The sequence below is a fragment of the Salvia splendens genome, chromosome 1, assembly GCF_004379255.2.
Source record: "Salvia splendens isolate huo1 chromosome 1, SspV2, whole genome shotgun sequence".
In the NCBI taxonomy this organism is placed as follows: domain Eukaryota; kingdom Viridiplantae; phylum Streptophyta; class Magnoliopsida; order Lamiales; family Lamiaceae; genus Salvia; species Salvia splendens.
In genome coordinates, this window is record NC_056032.1 from 15,244,331 (window position 1) to 15,266,682 (window position 22,352).

General features: G+C 34.5%; 2 protein-coding genes across 5 annotated transcripts; both read left to right on the top strand.

Moving 5' to 3' along the window:
• The first annotated feature begins 7,211 nt into the window (after positions 1-7,211).
• LOC121802922 (uncharacterized RNA-binding protein C17H9.04c-like) lies at positions 7,212-8,382 on the top strand. Of its 2 annotated transcripts, none has more exons than XM_042202619.1 (4): positions 7,212-7,350; positions 7,432-7,749; positions 7,874-7,976; positions 8,087-8,382. In XM_042202619.1, exons 2-3 carry the CDS (start codon positions 7,448-7,450, stop codon positions 7,962-7,964), a joined length of 393 nt encoding a protein of 130 aa, XP_042058553.1. In that variant the 5' UTR covers positions 7,212-7,350; positions 7,432-7,447; the 3' UTR covers positions 7,965-7,976; positions 8,087-8,382. The 2 variants fall into 2 exon arrangements, with proteins under 2 accessions (XP_042058553.1, XP_042058559.1); XM_042202625.1 differs by having other exon boundaries at positions 7,223-7,350; positions 7,435-7,749.
• Positions 8,383-17,869: 9,487 nt separating this feature from the next.
• LOC121796601 (tRNA (cytosine(38)-C(5))-methyltransferase 2) lies at positions 17,870-21,885 on the top strand. Of its 3 annotated transcripts, none has more exons than XM_042195418.1 (10): positions 17,870-17,994; positions 18,064-18,174; positions 18,503-18,596; positions 18,694-18,812; positions 19,392-19,514; positions 19,782-20,091; positions 20,195-20,304; positions 20,649-20,714; positions 20,829-20,893; positions 21,587-21,885. In XM_042195418.1, the coding sequence occupies exons 1-10, from the start codon at positions 17,923-17,925 to the stop codon at positions 21,666-21,668; spliced, it is 1,152 nt and encodes a 383-aa protein (XP_042051352.1). In that variant the 5' UTR covers positions 17,870-17,922; the 3' UTR covers positions 21,669-21,885. The 3 variants fall into 3 exon arrangements, with proteins under 3 accessions (XP_042051352.1, XP_042051356.1, XP_042051361.1); XM_042195422.1 differs by having other exon boundaries at positions 20,195-20,289; XM_042195427.1 differs by lacking the exon at positions 17,870-17,994 and having other exon boundaries at positions 18,067-18,174; positions 18,702-18,812.
• Positions 21,886-22,352: the final 467 nt, after the last annotated feature.

The following is a 22,352-nucleotide window of genomic DNA, read 5'->3' on the forward strand; positions in this document are numbered from 1 at the left end:
TCATCCCCCCGAACGAACCAATATCTTCTCTGCGATCTCTCTCAGTTATCTCCCGATACGAGTTTACTCGTATCAATAACCCTCACCCTTATAAGGCCTTTCAAGGGGTGAGTGGCCCATTTCTAATATGGTATCAGAGCGGGCCCAAGTCGATGAAGGATTTTATCTCTTTATCTCTTCTCTTGCCTACCCAAGGGTTGGAAGTCTGATGTGTCATTCCAGCTCACATGTGAGTGGGCGTGTTAAAACTCTTAAATCTTGTCTCATATCGACTTGGTGATGATCGTATCTCATCTATATTATGGTCATCTATATTAGAGCATCCACAATGGCGGCTAGCGGATCGACTAGCCGATTCCCGGCGCAGGCCGGTCCGCTCGCCGAACCATTGAAGGCGGCGAGCGGCAAATCGGCGAGCGCACGCCAATTTTCGGGCTCTGGCCGATGCGCTCGCCGATCGGCTGGCCGCCATTGCAGGCTCCCGATCGGCCAGCTAAATTTTTTTTATTAATTTTTCGAAACACTATATATACGCGATCTGTATGTCTATATTTCGATCTCAACTTTGAACCAGAAATCGATCATAAGAAGATGCTGAAGACGAAGAGTCGTGTCTCTTCATTTTCAAACTATTGCAAATTAGTCCTTCAACTTTTGGAAATTACGTTTCAGGATGAATTTTCTGTACAGCAACTTTAATGGAAATAAAAAATTTCCAAGCTGACCTGGCAGCTCGACCCCAATCAGGAGCGCTGCCCCCGAACCCCCGTCTAATCATAACGAATTCAAATAAGTGTACATTCCGCACTTCTAACTTATTTGATGTCTCATTATGATCATACTGATCAATCAAGTTAATCCAATTACACTAAAATATCCAACAATTTGCACGTCATTTTCATTCACACCACTTGTTTTAATTGAATAGTTGTGGGCGCAGAGGACTGCACGTCGTTAGATTTTTTTTGAGTTAATATAATTTTTTTGAATTAATGTACTTTTTTAATTTTAATATTATTATTGAATTTTCCCGTATCTGTGTCGTAAATTTAATTCCGTATTTTGTGTGATTGTTAATTATTTATTTTTATAATTTTGTATATTGTGGCTAGCCTATTGTTTGTCCAGTTGTTTGTCCTGATGATGTGGCAGGAGGAGTTTTTAAGTGCTGATGATGTGGCAGGAGGAGTTGTGGCTAGGCTATGGCTAGCCTATGACTGGCCTATTTGCCATTGGAGATGCTCTTAGGGTGGATAACCCTCCCCTTTTCTAATACCTAGCATTATAAATAGAGGGCTTTGTTCATTTTGAACTTAAGGAATAACTACTCTCCCGCGATTTTCCTCCCAAAACCAACATAAGTGTGATCTATAAAACAAACATACTCTCCCGCGATTTTAAATATTTTATCAATTTTTCTTTTCTTTCTGCTACGCAATTATTTACTGTAGTACATAATGTATGGGAAATGGTCCAGATTTTGGACGAGAGAGAGAACTTTATGAATTTGAGCGTGAAACTGTGGAGTGTATTTTTGAGTTAACAGATTTGGGAATTTTATATAAGCCCAATATTTAGAGCATCTCCAATAGCGGCGAGCACACCGGCTAGCCGATTCTTGGCGCTCGCCGGTCCGCTTGCCGAACCATTGCAGCCGACGAACGCCAAATCAGCAAGAAAAACGGAGAGCGCACGCCGATTCCCGAGCGCTCGGCGATGCGCTCGCCGATCTCCTGGCCGCCATTGCAAGCTCCAGATCGGCGAGCGGGATTTTTTTTAATTTAATTTTCGAAACACTATATATACGCGATCTGCACGTCATTTTCATTTGCACCACTTGTTTTAACGAGTTTTCTCTCTTTGTTAATTTCTGTACAAGATCAACAACGCGAAATGAGTAACGCGGGTGGTGGTAGTGGTGGGGATGTTGAGGAGTTCGAACGGCGTTTGAACGAAAAGTTGGAGGCCTATACGTCCCGAGAGATCGACCGACTGATACAACGGGCCTTGCAACCGGCGGTACCTTGACCTCGACCCGTTGTCCCCCGCCGAGCAGTGATTGATCGGGATCACGTAGCTGCACATCAGCGGCTATTTGACGACTACTTCGCACCGGAGCCGCGGTTTAACACCAACATTTTCAGGCGGCGTTTTAGGATGAGCAGGGCCCTGTTTATGCGTATTGTTGACGCTTTGGAGCGTCGATATCTGTGTTTCCGCTTCAGGCACGATGCGGCTGGCACACCCGGCCACACACCTATTCAAAAGTGCAACGCGGCAATCAGGCAGTTGGCCTACGGAGGCGCGGCAGACATGTGGGACGAGTACCTCCACATCGGCGAGTCGACTGCCCTTGAATGTATGAAGTATTTCTGTCAGGGCGTGGTTGAAATATTCCGTGATCAGTACCTTCGAAGCCCTACCCCCGAAGACTGCCAGGAGCTGACGCAGATACACGGGGCGAAGCATGGGTTCCTGGGTATGTTAGGCAGCATAGATTGTATGCATTGAGAGTGGAAGAACTGCCCCGCTGCTTGGAAAAGGTTCTACACGACCAGCTACAAGGGAAAGAATCTCACGATGATCCTCGAGGCCATAGCTGATTACCGGCTGTGGATTTGACATGCATATTTTGGGGTAGCCAGGTCGAACAACGACCTCAACGTCCTCAACTCGTCGCCCCTTTTCAACGAGCAGTGCCAGGGCGTCGGTCCGACCATCAGTTTTGTCGCCAACGAGAACCAGCATGATATGGGCTACTACTTGGCGGATGGGATATATCCTAGGTGGTCCGTCTTTGTGAAGACGATCAGATGCGCATCAGATGAGAGGAATGCCTAATTTGCGGAACGGCAGGAGTCGGCGCGCAAGGACGTGGAGCGCGCATTTGGTGTGCTCCAGTCTCGATGGGCGGCAATTAGGGGTCCAACGCGTTTGTGGCATGTCGACTGCATTGTTGATATAATGTATGTCTGTATTATCATGCACAATATAATGTACGTCTGTATTATCATGCACAACATGATTGTCGAAGATGAAGGTGTACAACTGACTAGTTGGGCCAACGACGATAATGAAGCCGGTCCAAGCGACGGGGTGGCCACCCCCAGCGTACGAAGTGGGGTACCTCACGATGAAGACGGCCGCCTCCAAGCACATGCCGACATGCGCCAAGTGGAAGCTCATATTCGACTCCAAAAGGATTTAATTGAAGAGTTGTGGGCGCGGAGGACTGCACGACGTTAGTTTTTTTTTTGTAATTTTGTAATTTTTTTAATGTACCTTTTTTTAGTTTAAATGAAATTATTGCATTTTTTTCATATCTGTGTCGTAAGTTGAATTTCGTATTTTGTGTGATTGTTATTTTTATAATTTTGTTTATTATGGCTCGGCTATTGCTTAACCAGTTGTTTGTCCTGATGATGTGGCATGAGGAGTTTTAATGCTGATGAAGTGGCAGGAGGAGTTTATGGTTGAGCTATGGCTGAGCTCTTGCTATTGGAGATGGTCTTATGTAAGATATTCACTAATCACTACTCATAGTAAGCAATGTTCTCGATTAAGAAAGTAAACACTTTTCTTTTCTTTTCTATATTTTAATTTTTAAATTAGATTTGGCAACCGTATTTTAAATTGGATGGAGTTAAAGTTAGATGTAAATTCTTGAAAAATAAACTAATGGTGGTTGAATCGAATTCGAATTCAAAATGCTTATTACATGGGGGAAAAATGAAGCTTGGTTTGATTTTTATTTATGTAATCGGTTTTTTCAAAAATATTTTGCAAAAGAAAATGCTTATAATTATTATAATTCATAAAACTCTACTGTTTTTCACACTCCGGTATTTATATTAATTCAAATAATGTTATTAATGTTGAATCACTTTGAAAATTTTAATTATTTCTAAAAACAAATATTTGCATAGTTAATTGAATAAACATTTGTGAATTTTGATAAAGTTAAATATGAAAATATATATTATTATAAATTTAACTTCAAAATTGTACTTTATCAAATAAGATTATTTTTAATTGTAGTTATGACAGTGTCACTATCGTTTTTCTTATATAAGTTTAATAAAAATAATAAATTAGGTTTTGATTTCAAACTTAATCATCATGATCACAATTTATTTAGAATAAGAAACAAATAGTACTAACATAGTTGGGTGCAATATTTTTGTTAGAGCATCCGCAGCTATGCTCGTTGGGACGGACGGCATCCGTCCCGCTGGCACGACAACGCGCTGCTCGCCGTTGCGCTCTCGCTGCTCGATGCATTATGCTCGTCCGTGCCGCTGAGCAGGCGACGTGACACGTTTCTATTCGCCAACGGATTATCCGTTGGAATTATTATTATTTTTAAAAATAAAAAAAATAATACCGAAAATAATACCAAAAATTAAAAAAAAAAATCAGATTCCCAAAAATATAGCCGTTTTATTACCATTTTTTTGGAATTTTTTATTTTTTTATAATTTTTTAAAACCCTAAAATCATCTATAAATACACACATTCATCATCCATTTTTCACATCTATAAAAATGGATTTCACCGATATCATGGCTGAAGCGGAGAGCGAAGAACAAGAATACTATGAACAATATCGTGCCGCCTATGAAGCCTATGTCGCCGCCACCACCACCGCCTCTCCTCCTCGACCAACTAGATCAATTCGCCGCTACATACCTCGTGATCGGGAGGGAGCCAACGAAAGGCTCTTCGAGGACATTCGTTCTGCTTTCGGTGAGGAATTCCTTCGGGCATCCACCACCGAAGATTGTCAACGGCTACTTCATCTTCACGAAACAGTCCACGGTTTTCCCGATATGCTTGGCAGCATTGACTGCATGCATTGGAAGTGGAAGAATTGCCCGACTACTTGGAGGAGGCAATACTTAAGCGGCCACAAAGGCAGAGGCTAGGGGTGAGCAAAAAAACCGGAAACCGAATATCCGAACTGAACCAAACCGAAATTTTGAAATTCGGTTCGGTTTTTTTCAGTTTTTCGGTTCGGTTCGGTTCGGTTTTAAAAATAAAAAAAATTCGGTTTTCGGTTCGGTTCGGGCGAAGAAAAAACCGAAAAACCGAATTATATATATATATTCTATTAATTTAATATATTATATTATATATAATATATATATATTCTTTTAATATATTCTACTATATAATATATATTATATGTATTATTAATTTTATATTATATATAAATATTCTATTAGTATATATAAAATAAAATAAAATACACATATATAAATATATATTTCTATTATATTTATTTTTTTAGGTTTTTCGGTTTTTTTTCAGGTTTTTCGGTTTTTTAAGTTCGGTTTTCGGTTTTTCGGTTTCGGTTTTTCGAGTTCGGTTCGGTTTGGATTTTGAACTAAATTCGGTTTTTCGGTTTTGGTTCGGTTTTGGCAAAAAACCGAACCGAAACCCGAATGCACACCCCTAGCGGAGGCCCAACGCTTATCCTTGAAGCGGTCGCCGACTACCGCCTATGGATTTGGCATGCATATTTTGCTGTTGCCGGATCCAACAACGACTTGAACGTGCTCTATTTTTCACCACTCTTCAATGATGTTTTGAATGGTGTAGCACCGGCGATCGACTTCACCGTCAACGGAAATGCATACCACATGGGTTACTATCTCGTCGATGGTATCTACCCAAGGTGGTCTACTTTCGTGAAGACATTCAGCAATCCGCAAGACTCGAGACGGGTTCTTTTTGTGCAGCGTCAAGAGTCTGCTCGGAAAGGCGTCGAAAGAGCTTTTGGGGTCCTTCAAGCCCGATTCATCATTGTGAAGGCCCCGTCTCGGCTGTGGTACGTTAAGAATATCGCCGACATCATGTACACGTGTATTATCTTGCACAACATGATTATAGCTGACGAATGACCGAGGGCGGCTAACTTTTACGATGAGGATGAAGCCGAAAGCTCAACCGCGAGGTCTCCCCCACGCTGAGGTGTGCATACGACGGTGGGCGAGAGGATCGAAACAAGACACACAATGCGCGATACCATAACCTACACTGAGATACAAGAAGGCCTAATCAAACACATTTGGGCGAAATTCAGCCATGAGTCGTGGTTTTTTTTATTTTTATGAATTTAATTATGTAATTTTTAATTTTTAGGATTTTAATTATGTAATTTTTTATTTTTTTAGTAATTTGTACTGGTATCGGATATTTTTAATGCATTTTAATATTGTGGAAATGTTTTTAGTAATTGAAGTATTTAAATTGAATAATGGAATAGTGAAACCTTTGAACATGTCCTTGCGGAAGAGCAGAGAGTAAAAAAGTAATAAAAGTGGATCCGGGCTCACATCTGTGCTCTTTGGCAAGAGCACGGATGTAGATGGTCTTACATGCTCACAAATTAAGAGTATGTCGACGTGTGTAAATTTGGAGAAAGGGAAAATGTGTGTTAGGGAAAAAGAAAACATGACAGCAAAAAAGGGAGGAAAAGGGAAAGATGGTCAAATTGCTCCTCGAAGACTACTTCCGATTCCCTCTACTATCTTTATCGAAATTATACCATTTTCACTTACTACAATTTTAAATTTGAATTCCATCTTCTTTCATTTTAGGAAACCAACTAAATCAATAATCTCAAATGCTATATGTTTGCGAAAAAACAGTCACAAACTAAATTGTAAGTAGTAGTATTTTTTTTAATGGAAAGGTGAAGCATGAAATATAATGACTTTAGCCAACTTAGAAGGATGGAATATTTAATAATCCTATCCAATTCTCAGTTGAAACGTAGCACATAAATACTTTTAATTGTTTTGTAATTAAAGTTTTTTTAAAACTCTAGAAGGACATTGTTAGAATAATTTGCTGGACGGTGCCACAATCAATGATGCTGAGTTGGCCAATTATTACTACAAAGAAAAAGTAATTTAGAGAAGTGTGCTAAATAAATAAAAAAGTGGGGGTGTTCGGTTCGAGCTTATATCCGAGATTAAATTTGTAGTGTGTTTGGTTTATGAGATTCAACCTCACAACTGAATCCTAGATGGATAATCATGGGATAATTAGTCATAACTAATCTCCTATGACTAAAATAATCTCACAACTCAATCCTAGATTGTATATTGGTATTATTTTATCTTGGAAACCGAACACCACTTGATCGTACACAAAATCTGCATGGAGGCAATCTGATTTTGGTCTTTAAATTTTAGTTCTTTTTATGCAATTCCAGTCCTCGAATTTTGCAGCCAATTCCAAGTATATACATGCCCTACACCAAACACACACACAATCACACATTATTATTCCTCCCACGCTAATTAACTTCCCCAATATTAGTAGAATTTCATCTATTTGAAGGTATGTTTGTTAAGTCTCGTCACATTACATATATACACATGTCAAACTATATATATTGAAATGTTTAAGTGTGAATTATAGAAGGATCGGAGAAAGGATGAACAGGCCGGGCGATTGGAGTTGTCGGAGCTGCCAGCACCACAATTTCCAGAGGAGGGAGTCTTGCCAGCGATGCGGGGGCCGAAAGCCCCGGGCCGAGTTCATCACGGGGCCAGACGTGCGGCCCGGGGACTGGTACTGCGCCATCGCCAACTGTGGGGCCCACAACTTCGCCAGCCGCTCCACGTGCTTCACGTGTGGTGCCACCAAGGATGAACGAGGATTCGACTCCGACCTGTCGCGTGGCCGCGCTCTTGGAGGCGGCGCCGCCTGGAAATCCGGCGATTGGATTTGCACTAGGTACTTACGTACCAATAAATTTTTTTTTTAATTCGTCTCCGATTTTGTATGTTAATTAGTGTGTTAAACTTAAAAGGGAATTTGGGAATGAATTGATTAAGTTCAATTTTAAAAAATTGAACAGGTATGCATGCAATGAGCACAATTTTGCGAGCAGGATGGAATGCTTCAGGTGCAATGCGCCAAGGCAAACCACTGACAGCTCTTTCTTCTAATCATGTTTTGGGGTAAGTTTCTTTTTTTTTCTCATATTTTTATATTTGAATTTTTGCAATGGGGATTATAATTTGTATTCTTAACTCAATATTTATTTATTTTTCTTTTATATTTTACACAGAAACTAAGAGCAAGGCTGAAGCATGATACGAATGAACGGGATTGTGAACGACGATATATGACTATGCTTTCAAGAATATGATTTAGCCTGCATTTCCCAATTTATCTTTCTGCTTTTCTTAGTTTTGATTTCCTTAATTTGGGAATTAGCATTAGCTAGGTGATCAGCTATGGTTGCAATTTTAATTATGATGGGATGTAGGAAGTTTGTAGTATTTGAATTTTGTAAGATGTATCCTCCCTTTCTGTTTCTGTTTCTGTTGTATTGTCACAAAAATTTCATATTTCTTGTCTTAATTAACTGTGACGGTCAAATGTTAATAATTGGAAATAACAAGAGGACTATAAGTTAAACTAGTAATAGTATACTTGTGAAATAAAATGAATATGACGTATATGAACTTGAGATAAAATCTTGAGATAAAATGAATCTTTAGTTTAATTGATGCATGCATGGAATATCTGATAGACCAATAAACAAATACTCCCTCCATCCACTATTTAATTAAGAGTTACTGTATTTAATTAATGAGGTAAATATGGAATACCTTGTAAAGAAAATATTGTAGATTTATTGAAAAAATATAGGTATTCCATATTTACCTCATGCATGAAACAGTTGCTTAACTTCCATAGTCTATTTTCCCAGTTAAAAGAAACACCGGAATACATTGATTATTTTAAATAAACACAGTATAATATTTTTTCAAATTATTTAATAGTAGTATAATAAGTTCACAATGATTGAGCTAGCTAGATTTGCGAATGTATCACATCAATCCATATTCATGTAATTAAATAATGATTACTTCTTCTGTTTCCGACGTAGAGATGTGGGTTGATCCAGCTTCTTTGGTGGCTGGTTTTGATAATTTTTCGTTTCACCCTCGTATATATATTGTCAGTTCTTTTCCACTTGATAGTATGGAGGATCTCGACCTGTGGGACCTCTATTTGGCTTCTTCATGTTCTTGTTTAGATCCTAGACACTTTTGGGCTAAGATCATGTTGGTAGAACATTTTATTTTGATATTATTTACGGGTTGGAGGTCTGCCTAAACCTCCCGCCCACAAAGGGCGTTTTTTTATTAAAAAAAGTAAATAATGATTACTTAATTAAAGATATTCCATCCATCTTTGACAAGTCCTGTCCTCGTAAGTTTTGTACTTCAAAATTATGTGTAAAAATGATACTCCATCAAACTATGATTACATATCCTTATACGACTTTGAGACAACATACTCATATATTTTAAGGTATAGTTCGATTGTCATGACTAATTATTATAAGATAATCAATTTATAATTAAATTATGTGATTATTTTAGTTGGAGTCTTAGAGGAGATAACTGTAATTAATTATCAAATAATTATTCATCTAAGATTATGTTGTGAGATTCAATCTCAAGAACCAAACATAATACTCCCTCCGTCTCATAAAATAAAACTTTTGGGATGACATATATGGATTTATTATCCAATTAGCAAAGTAAGAGAGAGATAGAAAGAAAAAATAATTATGCCATATTTAGTTGACGGGAAAGTAAGGTTGGCAAGGAAAATGATTCCTGGGAAAATGAATCCCGGGAATATGATTCCTAATAACTTTATTTTCCTGTGTTTGGAAAATATCAAGATTTTAAATTTATATTTAATTTAAACACCAAAATAAAAATATACTTATGATTTTTTTAATTATAAAAAAGAATAATAATGTAAAATAAATTATTAATTACAAATAATAATAATTTATTATTATGATGGATAGTTTAAATATGAATTATCCATCATAATATATAATAATATAATTATAATTATAGTTACATGGAGTATTATACGCATTTATTATAATAATAAATATAATTATTATTATATAATTATAATATTTACGGATATTATACGATTTATATTATATAATTATATTTTAATTATTTAATAAATTATTTATTACTATTATGGATATTATAAAATATAGTTATAATTATGATCATTTTAATCATATTTATTTAGTATACTGAAATTAAGTACTCCCTCCGTCCCATTAAAGATGACCCACTTTCCTTTTTGGTTTGTTCCAAACAAGATGTCTCATTACTAAAAATGAAAACTCTTTTATCTCTACTTTATTTCTTCTCTCTTACTTTACTCTCGCCACTTAACACACAAAATAAAACTGCATAAAAACTCATGCCGGATTTATAATACATTATTAAATTATTTTTAAAACATTGTAATTATTATTATTATTATTATTAATAATAAAATTATACTATATTGCATTAAATATGTAAGAATTCTAAAACTGGGAAAAAGAATACCTAAGAAAAGTTAGGATTCAGAATCCTGGAAAGTTGTACTAACTTTCTTTGTTCTCGGATTCTGACTACTTTCTCAGTTTGATTAAAAACCGAAACAAACACAAGAATTTAAAATTTAAGGAATTAGATTATTTTCCCAGACAGAATCCTGACAACCAAACATAGTCTTAGAGTATTGTTAGCGGAGAATGAGACTCACCTCATTTAAAATAAAAGAGTTATCATAAATAGAAGTGTGTTATTTTATTGGACGGACAAAAATGAAAAGAGATTCTATTTCTATGGGATGAAATGGGTAATTATTTAATCATGAGATATAAGTTTACCAACCAAACAACCCCTTGCATACTCTTCTTATTTTATACTCCCTCCGTCTATGAAAAATAGACAAGTTTTGTCATTTTGGTCTGTCCACAAAAAATAGGCTAAGTTCAAAAAGGAAAGTTTTCAACCAATACTAACCATATACATCATTCTAAATGTGGACCCCACAATCCACTAAATGTGGAACCCGCAATCTACTAACTCTCATTTCACTATCTTTTCCCTTCATCTCTCTTACTTTTCTTATCTCTCTCTTACTTTACCAATTATACATTAAAATTCGTGTCATTTACAATCTTGTCGATTTTTTGTGGATGGAGGGAGTACTACAATACTGAAAGACAAAAATAATAATTTTAAGATTTTACTAATACACATATTTAGACCACCAAACAACTTATACCAATTTTCAGTACATTAACATATCGGCATAAAAATTCAAAATTTTGTTACAATTAGATAAAGGATCGTTAAGTGTTCTCTTCCTCTCACAATTTATTTTATCAACTTGCACTCTAATGATTATGTATATCAGTTCCATCATATCCAATTTTAGCAATAAAATAAATTGAAGGGAAATTGATGACCATTCACATTGGATTCCAAAGCTTTAAGAGGTGATATAATCTTTAATGTTGTTTTCGTTGACATCTCTTGAGAAGCATGCTTAATGAGAGGTTGAGAGAGGTATAACATAAATTGGTCAAAAAGTAACCAAATTCTTGATTGGTAACTGCAAGCACTACACTCTATATATAGCTTTTGGGGAGATTATTGTCTCTTTTTTAAATAGGCTTTACACGTACATGTGTTTTCTCAATGTAAATCAAAATATTCGGATGCCATGTTTCTATCCATGAATATAGTGCGTAGATAGTAAGTGTTCTCTCCAATCAAATTTAACCGAGACGTTTTTTTAGCACACGATTAAAATGATGTTTAATGTAAAGATAATAAATTAAGAGAGAAAATAAACTAGATAATTTAAAAATAATAATGGAGATTGAAATGGTTATAACTCAGTTAGAGGTTTTTTAAATTAAAAAATCAAATATATTTGAAAAATATTTTCGAAGGTTAAATTATAAAGTATACTTAACCCCACAAAATATAAAGAAGAAAAAAAGATACATGTAGCAATTATTGTCATCCAAAGCTCTAAATTTCATGCTCTTTTATAACCTAGAGGGGGGGGGGGGATTATAATTAGGGCTGGCAATTTTCGACACGACACGATAATGCGACACGAATCCGCACGAAATTATTGGGTTGGGGTCAAGTCTTATTGGATCCGTGTCCTTATCGGGTTGACCCATTAAGAACCCGATAATTTCGGGTTGGGTTCGGGTCGGATACGGGTAACCCATTAAGAAATAATATTATTATTTTTATTATTATTTAAAATATATATATTACTTTAATTTTTTAATTTCTTATAAATTAGGTTTAAATAGTATAAAATGAATTTTAATTATGTAAATTAGGTTAAAAATTAAGGTTTAATCGTGTAATATTAGGTTTTAATCGTGTAATATCAGGTTCGGGTTGTTATCGTGTCGTGTCAACCCATATTATATCGTGTCGATAACGGGTTCGTGTCGGGTGCGGGTCGTGTTCGGATTTGAAGGTAGCAGGTCGGGTTCGTGTTCGGATTTATAGTTTCCTTAACAGGTCGGGTTCAGGTTAAACCTTATTGGGTTGGGTCATTATCAGGTTGACCCGATAACGACCCAATCCGCACGATTTGCCAGCCCTAATTATAATCATGACTTCAAAGTGGTGACATATGGCCCTCCAAAAATGTGCATTTAAAGGAAAAATGTGTGGATTTTTATCACTTACTGTTATAGTCAAAACACAAATAACTAAAAAGGATTTATTTTCCATCCAATTTATTGTTAGTGCTACAAAAAAGATTACTTTCTTATCCCCCTTTAATTTTTATCAAGAGCATAAAGGACATTTGTTAATTGAATCTGTTAGTGGGCCATGCTGACTTTGTTACAAGCCTACTTATTGGCCCATTCCCAAGTAGAACAATCAGTGAAGTGTATGTATAGTAAAGCCACCCCTCCAAAGCCAAACATTGATATGATTCACATCATTTTTTGCAATTTCAACAGTATATAAATTCGAATCAACAGTATGCATGCTATGAATTTTTGATTTCATATCACGCGTACCACAAACCTTGCTCACGATCATGGCAGATCTAGGAAATAATTCTGGAGGGGTGAACGGACGACGGTGAAAACGAGGGGAATGAGTTTTTTACATGGTAAAATTGTAATTTCGTAAATTAAGCTGTAAAAATTCTAGCGACGACGTCACTTGACATTTTTTTCTTCAAAAATAATTTTCTGCCAACATTAAGAAAAACTATTGACTATATATATATATATATATATATATATAGGATTGTGATCAAGATAGAACCATTCTTAAACGTAGAACCATTCTTAAACGTAGAACAAATGCCAAACGGAGGTCGTTAGATCTTTTAATCCAATGATGTTGATTTGCACAGCAACTTCCCATTACAACCAAAACTATTATTAATGGGTGAATGCAGATAAGTGAAAAAATAAAGCATGCATGGACTCTTCTTCGTTTCATTCATTCTTCCATCAACATGTGAGTTTTTTCACATGTTGAGTCCGGAATGTCGTGAAAACATAGTCTAATATGTATGATTTTTAATCTTGACCGTCATTTTTTCCTCATCCAATGAATAAAATATGTAGAGTTCTAGGTTCTACACTTAAGAATGATTCTATCTTTAACGCAACCCTATATATATATATATATATATTACACTTCATAAAAAATGTATGGATTATGCTAAGCTCCAAATTATGGTGTTACTTAAGACATGATCTCCAAAAATTAGGTCATTCTTGGGAAGTTACTTATTATAATATTTTCTTTTCAGGTCATTGCTGCAAATCGGGTGCTATGGCGGTCACAAATTATGGATTGTAATTGGATTCATAACTCAACCAAAATGAATACGGTCTATCTATAAAAAGATTAAATTATCATTTGACAGTGTTAATAACTCAATGTTTCATCTATACATATATAAAAGTTGAGTTTTGGGGGCATTTTAGGAATTAAAAATTTTGGTTTGAGATTATAATGTGTTATTATACATATTTAAATGAAATTATAATGTGTACGGTTTTTATTGTTGTTATAATAAAATAATAATTTAGGGGAGTGGAAGTGGAAAAGTTTTAGCCTTAATTGTAAATATATATATAAGTTTTGGATTATATTGTAAACGTTAGATATTTTTGTTGGTCCATAAAAAATTAATTCAATTATTTAATATAGTTGTTACAATTCACCAATCATAATCATCATTTGAATCAATTCATCTCAATCTTACACTAATAATATTTCGTCCATAAAAATAGAATAGGCGGTTACACTAATTAGAGTGATAAATGTGGCATGCAATTTCTTCATAGAGGTTTAAAAAATTTTGGCAGTTGCAAATTTTTAATAATTATGATTTAATTTCAAAATTTCAATAATAAGCACCACATATCAATCCGCCATGGAATTGGGGTTACACGAACTAGAGATTAACTTTATAACAGCCACATTATTACACATTATTAGTAATTGTGTTAATAATAATTTAATGAAAATTATAACACACTATAAACTCCCTATATTTTTTGTCTATATATTTGTGTCATTGCTAGCTTATTATCCACTTTCATATTACCCTCACCTATAATCTATTGCATCACTGAATTTTCTACAAAAAATAATATTTCGGTATGGTTCTTCCTCTTTGTCAACAATATCTTTTTATCTTTAACCACTTTATGCATTATTTTTGTGTGATTATTATGTTACTAATATTTGTTGTTGTGTTCTTACCAAAGAGGATGGTTGAAACTATGGAAATGGAACTAATCTCTTTTAGTGATCTACAAACCACAACTTTATCAATAAATGTTGAAATCATGGAAGCATTCCCCTTGCCAAATTTGGTTTTGAAATTGGTAAGTAATCTATAAAATTTTATAGTACAAAACGCAAAGTTGTATTTGCATTGTTCATGAATGAAATATTTATCGAATTGTAATATGGGGTATTTAGTTGACTTTTGTTTGAAGTTCTCATCTACATATGAGAGCATACTAACCTGATGGAGAAGATGGTGTCGACGCATGACGATAAAAGTGTTGGAGACGATGAGTGGAAAAGATGAAAGCTATTGGAGATAGATGGAGGCTGATGGGCGGTGGGCAAGAGCTGCATGAGCATAAATGATTCTGAACTCTAATATTTTTTATCGATTTCTTCATTTTTTGGTTGCATTCTGATATAGATCTTATTAATGAAGTTGATTAATTTTTTTTATTGTCAATCGATTTTTTTCTATTAGTGAAATTATTGAATGTTAATAATTAAACGGATTGATGAACAATGTAATTAAATCAAACATAAGTATAAGATTAGAATTTCAACATTGTTAATAACATAATTAAGATTGCTTCGTAATTAATGTCATTGGTTTTTATTGACAAGATAATTAGTTTACGTGAATATTTTGAAAGATTCAATGGCCAATCAACATTTTTGAACAGTTATACACTAATTAAATTTATTTAATTCAGACAACCATTAAAAAGGAAGTCATTAATAAAAAATGTAACGATTATACAATAATTAAAAATTGTTTAATTTAGGATACGCCCTAAAATAGGGGGCGGTTGAAATTATGAGAACAAAATTAGAGAATTTAAATGGGAATCAAATAACTAAACTGAGAATTTAAATGGGAAAATAATGATACGCCCTAAAATAGGGGGCGGTTGAAATTATGAGAACAAAAACAAAGAATTCAAAATTAGTTAATTGAAAATCACCTCAAAATGCTAGAGTGGCAATAAGATCCCGACTAATTGGCGCAAAGTATAAATGTAAAGTAATTGCGATTAAAAAAAAAGTAATTGCGATTAAAAGCTAAATAAATGTGTGACATTGTGATAACGCTTTTGTGCAAATAAAAATTATAAATATAATTGAAAAGATTGATTACATGCAAATGATGATTGCAAATAAAGTGTGGCAAATGATTACTATGAAATGATTCTTGGTAAGTGATGATGAAATGAAAATGGAATTTTCATGTGGACTCCAATTCAATATATGAACCATAAATGAAACAGTGAAAGAAAAGGAGAAAAAAGTTGAGATGAATTGTATTGACTTGCCGGTATCGTTTTATGAGAGGAGTGGGTATTCGGTTAATTGCCTTGATATCTATTTACATGATAAATACTGATACACAAATTATAACCACTATTCTATTTATTTTATTAAGTAATTTAGGGATCATGATTTTTCCACAAACTCATTCTCACTCACTTGCAAATAAAACAATAAAGTGTACACTATATATGAGTTAGGGATCATGATTTTTCATGATCTTTTTAAAGTTGTAATAGAGATCTAAAAGTAGTATAGTCAAAATATATCGGAGTATGTATTTGCGTTATTTAAATGTCAAATTGATTGAGTTTTATGTTTTTTTAAATTCTTATACATTTTCTTAGTTTTAGATTTTGTACAATTATATCATTTTCCATTTCAATTAATTAATCGATAATGTGAAGTTAGTACCAAAAAAATAAATGAGACACATATTTCTTATTAACGTTGTTTCACTATTGAAGTACACGTGTTCTTGATTATATATTGTTGTGTTTGTAGTTTTTGCATTAGATATAAAAAATATTTTAGTCACTGTTTATAGGTTATATTTAATGAATGATTATTTTTATATTCTTACTTTTCATAATAATTTCATAATATAATTTTGAAGGAAATACAATGGGTCGTGCATATAATTGCTATAAAATACTGCTATGTCTTAATGAGGAAAGTCAAATGTTTTCCCAATTGTTATGATATATGTTTAGAGTTTAGGGTTTAGGATTTAAATTTTTAAAATGAAAAGGTTTTTAAATCAAATAACATAAATGGCTATTGAAATATCAAACGTTAAATATTAGAAGTGATAGTAAATTTATTTAAAAGATTTCTTCAGTTACAATATTATTAGTATTATTATTTAAAATATCAAACGTTAAATATTGAAATATCAAACGTTAAATATTATTTAAAATGACAAGCCAAAAGCTGATATGAGCATATAAACAAATTTACAGACAAGATTCAGGTAAAAAACCTCCACTATCAGTAAGAATTATCAAGTAGGCTGACCCAATGTAAGATATCAAATACATATCTAAAACCCCCAAAATAGAATAAGTGATCAACAAAGTACAATTGAACTGGAACGGAGGGAGAATTTTATTGATATTTGACTCATTTGTTGGTCATGATGAGTATATTTTGAATAAGTGATCAACAAAGTAAAATTGAACTGAGGCAGAGGGAGAATTTTATTGATATCTGGCTCATTTGTTGGTCATGATGAGTATATTTTAAAGTTAAGGGTTTATGATTTAGGTTTCAAGGTTTGGGTTTTTAGTGTATAGGGTCACTATATTGCAATGAAATGAAGCTCGACTAGGAAGTGTCTCACCAGTGCAATCTTAAATTATTGCAACGTAAACTTGCTCCTGCAGTTATAACTCAACGGTTAATTCATATTTTCACAGAATTAAAATGTCTTTTAATTTTAAGTCTGATATTTAAATGTCAAGACAGTTTATTAAAATGTCAACACAAATATGTGTTGAAATTTTAATGTGATCGTATTGACATTTTAAAGAAAAGTTAGCATTTAAACGGACTCTTGTGGCCATGTGGGGTTAATGTGATTGGAAAAGTATAATCCGAAGTAAGAGGACGTCGAATATTCTTTTGTTTATCATTTCACAAATTTTATTTCGCATAATGAAATAAATATGAAGAAATTAAAATGACCCGTGCATCGCACGGGCGTGATACTAGTATTTAATAAGACGGGAGTGGTAGGGCGTATATTGATTATTGATAGACTAATAGATTATCTCTTGTAAATTTTATTGGATCATATTTAGGTGATATTGTTGCTGAAGGCCCAATAGAAAATTGAAAGCGGCCCATAACTATTCATTTCACAATGCCAATCCAATTCGAGATTCAGAATAGAAAAAGAAGACCAACTGCACGAACCGGACAATAGCGCCTCCAATTCCCCAAAGCCGTTGCCTAAGAAAAAATGGAGGGTTTAAGCAGAGAGAAGGAGAAGCCATGGCGGGTACTCGAATTCTACAGTGGCATTGGTGGATTGGTAAGATTGTTTATTTTCGTGTTTAGTTACAACTTTTTTTGTGCTTAATTTTACTTTCGATTCCGATAGAGATATTCATTGATGGAGGCTGGCGTGGATGCTGTGGTAATTGAAGCATTCGACATCAACGACGTCGCAAATGATGTTTACGAGCACAATTTCGGCCACCGTCCTTACCAGGTAGCATATCACGATAAGCAGAAATATTAGTTTAATTCATTTAGTTAGCTAGCTTTGTATTTTTAGTATAATTATTAGTTAGCGATGTTAGTCTTTGCATTATGATTTAGGTTGGTTCGTGCGTGCGTGCGTGTTTGAATTTAATGCTAAATCATACCTGCAGCGATTCATTAGTTTGCTTTCTTTATTTTTCAGTATGATTATAAGTTAGATATGTTAATTACTGAACATATGATTTAAGTTAGTGTGTGTGTGTGTGGGGGGGTGAAGTTGATGCTAATTGGTATTTGCTTGTGGTGTTGGCCATCTGTTTTTGGTGTGATTGTAGGGAAACATTCAGACTTTGAGTGCTGCGAACCTCGACAGATATGAGGTCGATGCATGGCTTCTGTCTCCTCCTTGTCAACCTTATACACGGCAAGGTGGTTGATTTCTGATTTGATCTGCAATATGCAGATTGTATGTTCGTGCGCATATTTACCTTTTGTGTTATAGCTTTTTAAAAGTTTGTTTATTAAGGTCTCCAGAAGGGTTCAAGTGATGCTAGAGCTTCTTCGTTTTTGAAGATTCTTGAACTAATACCACAATGTTCACGACCCCCAGTTATGCTATTTGTGGAGAACGTTGTTGGATTTGAGGTTTGTGGTTTATGTGTACCTTTCATTAAGGGGAAATGGTTGTAGTATTGAATTTTTTGAACCACCTTTCTAATAAAAAAACAACTTTTACTTGCAATGTATCCAAGAAATTTTGTTCTGGTTTGGAGTTGTAGGTGGGTGGATGTTTTTTCCTTTTATTTTCCAATGTCTTTTCTTTTATTTATCAAGAAGATATATGTTTAATTTTTTTGTATTTATTACTCATTGTTATTGTTATTAAACCTGAGGATATAATTAGGTGATACTCCCTCCGTCCCAGAAAGATTGTCCCATTTCCTTTTCCACACTCGTTTTGCAAAAATAATAATAAATAGTTAAAGTAGAGAGAGTAAAGTAAAAGAGAGAATAATGTGGAGAATAGTCTTACCTACATTATTCTTTCTCTTATTTTACTCTCTTTCAACTTTACCTATTTATTATTATTTTTGCAAAACGAGTGCAAAAAATGAACTGGGACAATCTTTCTGGGACGGAGGGAGTATCGTTTTTGTTTAACAAGTCATCCATATATACTTTCCCTTTATTCAGTTTGGTATCTGTTTCTATTTCTTTCTGCAGACATCTGATACACATGAAAAGATGATCACCATGTTGCGAGAAAATCATTTTGACACACAAGAATTCATTCTAAGTCCTCTGCAATTTGGTGTTCCATATTCTCGCCCTCGCTATTTTTGCCTGGTCCACCTCTCTCTCTCTCTCTCTCCTGTTACAAACCACACGTTTTCTATTTGTCCAATTACTTTTGTACATCTAGTGTATTCATGTGCATTCTTCTCACCTCTTTCTTGTGCATCTACATGTAAAGATGGTACCTAGCACGTGATATGAAATCTTAACATAGTTATACATAGAATCTGTAGCCCAAATAGAGAAAGTCCTGTATATACCTTCAGCTTCATTCCTCTTATTGAATGTTCAGCATAGGATTAATCCATTGAACTGCAGGCCAAGCGGAAACCTCTTTGTTTCCAGAAGGCCCAGTTCAATAATGTGCTACTTTGGGGCCCAGGCCCTATACTTGGGGACGAAGAAAGCATGGTGACAAGTGAAGAAGCTGAATCAGATAGATATTGGAATAAGTTACTTGAAACTACTCGACCTATATATGATTTTTTGGAATCAAGCGAAGTTATTTTGGAATCGAGCTTAACTAAAATATCTGAGGATATTGAAGAAGAAAGTGAATTTGGTGTTGACCCTTCAAATCCATTCTTAGTTCCATCTAGCCTGGTAGAAAGATGGGGGAGTGCCATGGGTATGCTCGCCTCTTTGGTCTTGATACTTCTTAAACATTTGTTCACAATTATTTCTTTTTTTGTAACTCTTATATCATTAAATTGTTCCCTTGACTGATTTAGATATTGTTTTCCCCGAATCAAGACGTTGCTGTTGCTTCACCAAAAGTTATTTTCGATATGTGAAGGGGACAGGTTCCCTTTTGGCTACATGTCCTGTAAGTCTACATCAGGTATACACCTAATTTTAATTGCAATATATCTACTTTAGATATAAGCACATGCAATATCAGCAGTTCCTATCTTAGGCCCTGAAAGCCATAAATTGATCTTTATAAATTTCTGATATTTGATGAGCGTCAATTATTGACATGTTCCTTACTCATTAAATTTTCTGGTGATGGGTATTAATCTGAATATTTTGATGCATAATTATCCATGTTTATGTATGAGAGTGTCAACTATCTGAATATGTCTGCATTGTTTTTTTGAGTACTGGTGATTCTGATGTTACCAGATACATTTGTTTGCTTTTATCAGTATTAAAGCAACCGTATGCTTTAATTATATCATGCAGGGAAAGAAGAAAATTGAATTGCCTTCCTTGCAGGAGCTTCAACTTAGATACTTTACACCCAGGGAGGTATGCATATGTTACTCTCATGCATCACTTCAATTCTCAGCTCTTTGGGCTTTGGTATTATTACAACATAAATTTTGTTCTCTTAAGTGTTTTTCTCTCCAACGTCACTGCCAGGTCGCCAATTTCCACTCCTTTCCGGAGGACTTCCAATTTCCACAACATGTTAGCCTTCGTCAACGGTGCGTACATTTCTTGTATCATTGTTTGACATAATATGCAAAAGCAGGTATCTTTGAGGAGCCTCTTTCTCATCATGTGGAACTTAATGAAATGATTAATGAATTATTGACGATAATTTGACATAAAGAAGTGATTCAAATCAGGTGTTCCCTCTTCAATTGCTTTTAAATATTTGAATAATAGTGTGAATATTTCATCCTAGTGCAGCTTGTCTCCAGTTCATAATAGTATCTACCATTAATGTCACATGATTACTCATTGCAATTTAAACCAATCATAAAAACATTAAGACACGAGACCTTTTATTAGTCTCCAATGCGATAACCTTTAGGACACAATGCTACCAAGATTTCCTTCTTCTTTGGCACTATGATCCTTTAATTTTGATGGTTTTATTCAAGATGCTGCGGATTTGGGACTTCGATGAATCTGAGAAACACATTGGAAAAGACTCACATAAACTTAGATGATTAGCTCTAATTTCATGCACGTGTATAAGAAACCATCTACCACTTGCGTTTGTATCCGTGACTTAGATGCTTTGCCTGAACTTTCTGTGTGCCCCTGTATAAGGTCACAATGAGCCAATTTGCGCCCAAGAGAGTGGCGGTTACATAAAACCACCAAAGATACTAAGTAATAGTAATTTCTTCTGACAAATGCATGATCAGAATATTTTTCAATCTGTGCAGTTACGCATTGCTGGGAAACAGTCTGAGTGTTGGGGTCGTGGCACCACTATTGAGGTATCTATTTACTCATCAATCACCGTAATGCTGTTTTGATCCCGGGTGGTACTAACTTGTATGGATGTACTGCATACCCATCACTTAGGTAATATTTTACTGTCTATTTTTATCGCAGCACATTGCACCAAATTGTATACTAAAATTCACGATTTGTGTTCCATTTACGTTATGTGTTACTGAAAAAGATTGTTGGCATATTTGTATTGTTGGGTATCACAAAAGCCTTTGGTAATATTCTTTTACAGAGTGGTCCTGACTCAGGAAAATCGAACAAAGAAACGGGTCATGGCCCAACCCGAATGTAGTTTTCGGATTTCAATCCCAGTAATATTTCCTGGTTGAACTATTTATTAGAGTATATTTATGGGGTGGAACAATTAGGAGATTAGGTAATGAGGCTTGGGGGCTTTGAATTAGGTAAAAATGAATAATTGACATGAGAATACAATAAGGTAATTGAGAAGTTCTTGATCTTAGTTTGACTCTATTATTGGTAAGTTAGGAAGTGTATTTATTGGTGATTAAGTCACCTGAATTCTAGTTCGTATCTGACCCGATTAAGACATCTAACCCCAATCACTTTTTATTTTATCTCTCTTAATATTATGTGTGTAATATTTAAATGTTTTTGTATGCATTAAGATGCAGATAATGGAGATAAGTACTTAGATAATTAAGTGTTTATGATTCAAATGTTTTTAGTGCATCG

What these genes read in the sequence shown, in the direction of transcription:
- LOC121802922 (XM_042202619.1), top strand. Translation starts at nt 7,448, where the DNA reads ATGAACAGGCCGGGCGATTGGAGTTGTCGGAGCTGCCAGCACCACAAT. An exon ending in GGCGATTGGATTTGCACTAG is followed by an intron (nt 7,750 to 7,873) that starts GTACTTACGTAC and finishes AAAATTGAACAG; the next exon opens with GTATGCATGCAATGAGCACA.
- LOC121796601 (XM_042195418.1), top strand. Translation starts at nt 17,923, where the DNA reads ATGGAGGGTTTAAGCAGAGAGAAGGAGAAGCCATGGCGGGTACTCGAA. An exon ending in TCAACCTTATACACGGCAAG is followed by an intron (nt 18,597 to 18,693) that starts GTGGTTGATTTC and finishes TTGTTTATTAAG; the next exon opens with GTCTCCAGAAGGGTTCAAGT. An exon ending in GCCCTCGCTATTTTTGCCTG is followed by an intron (nt 19,515 to 19,781) that starts GTCCACCTCTCT and finishes ATTGAACTGCAG; the next exon opens with GCCAAGCGGAAACCTCTTTG.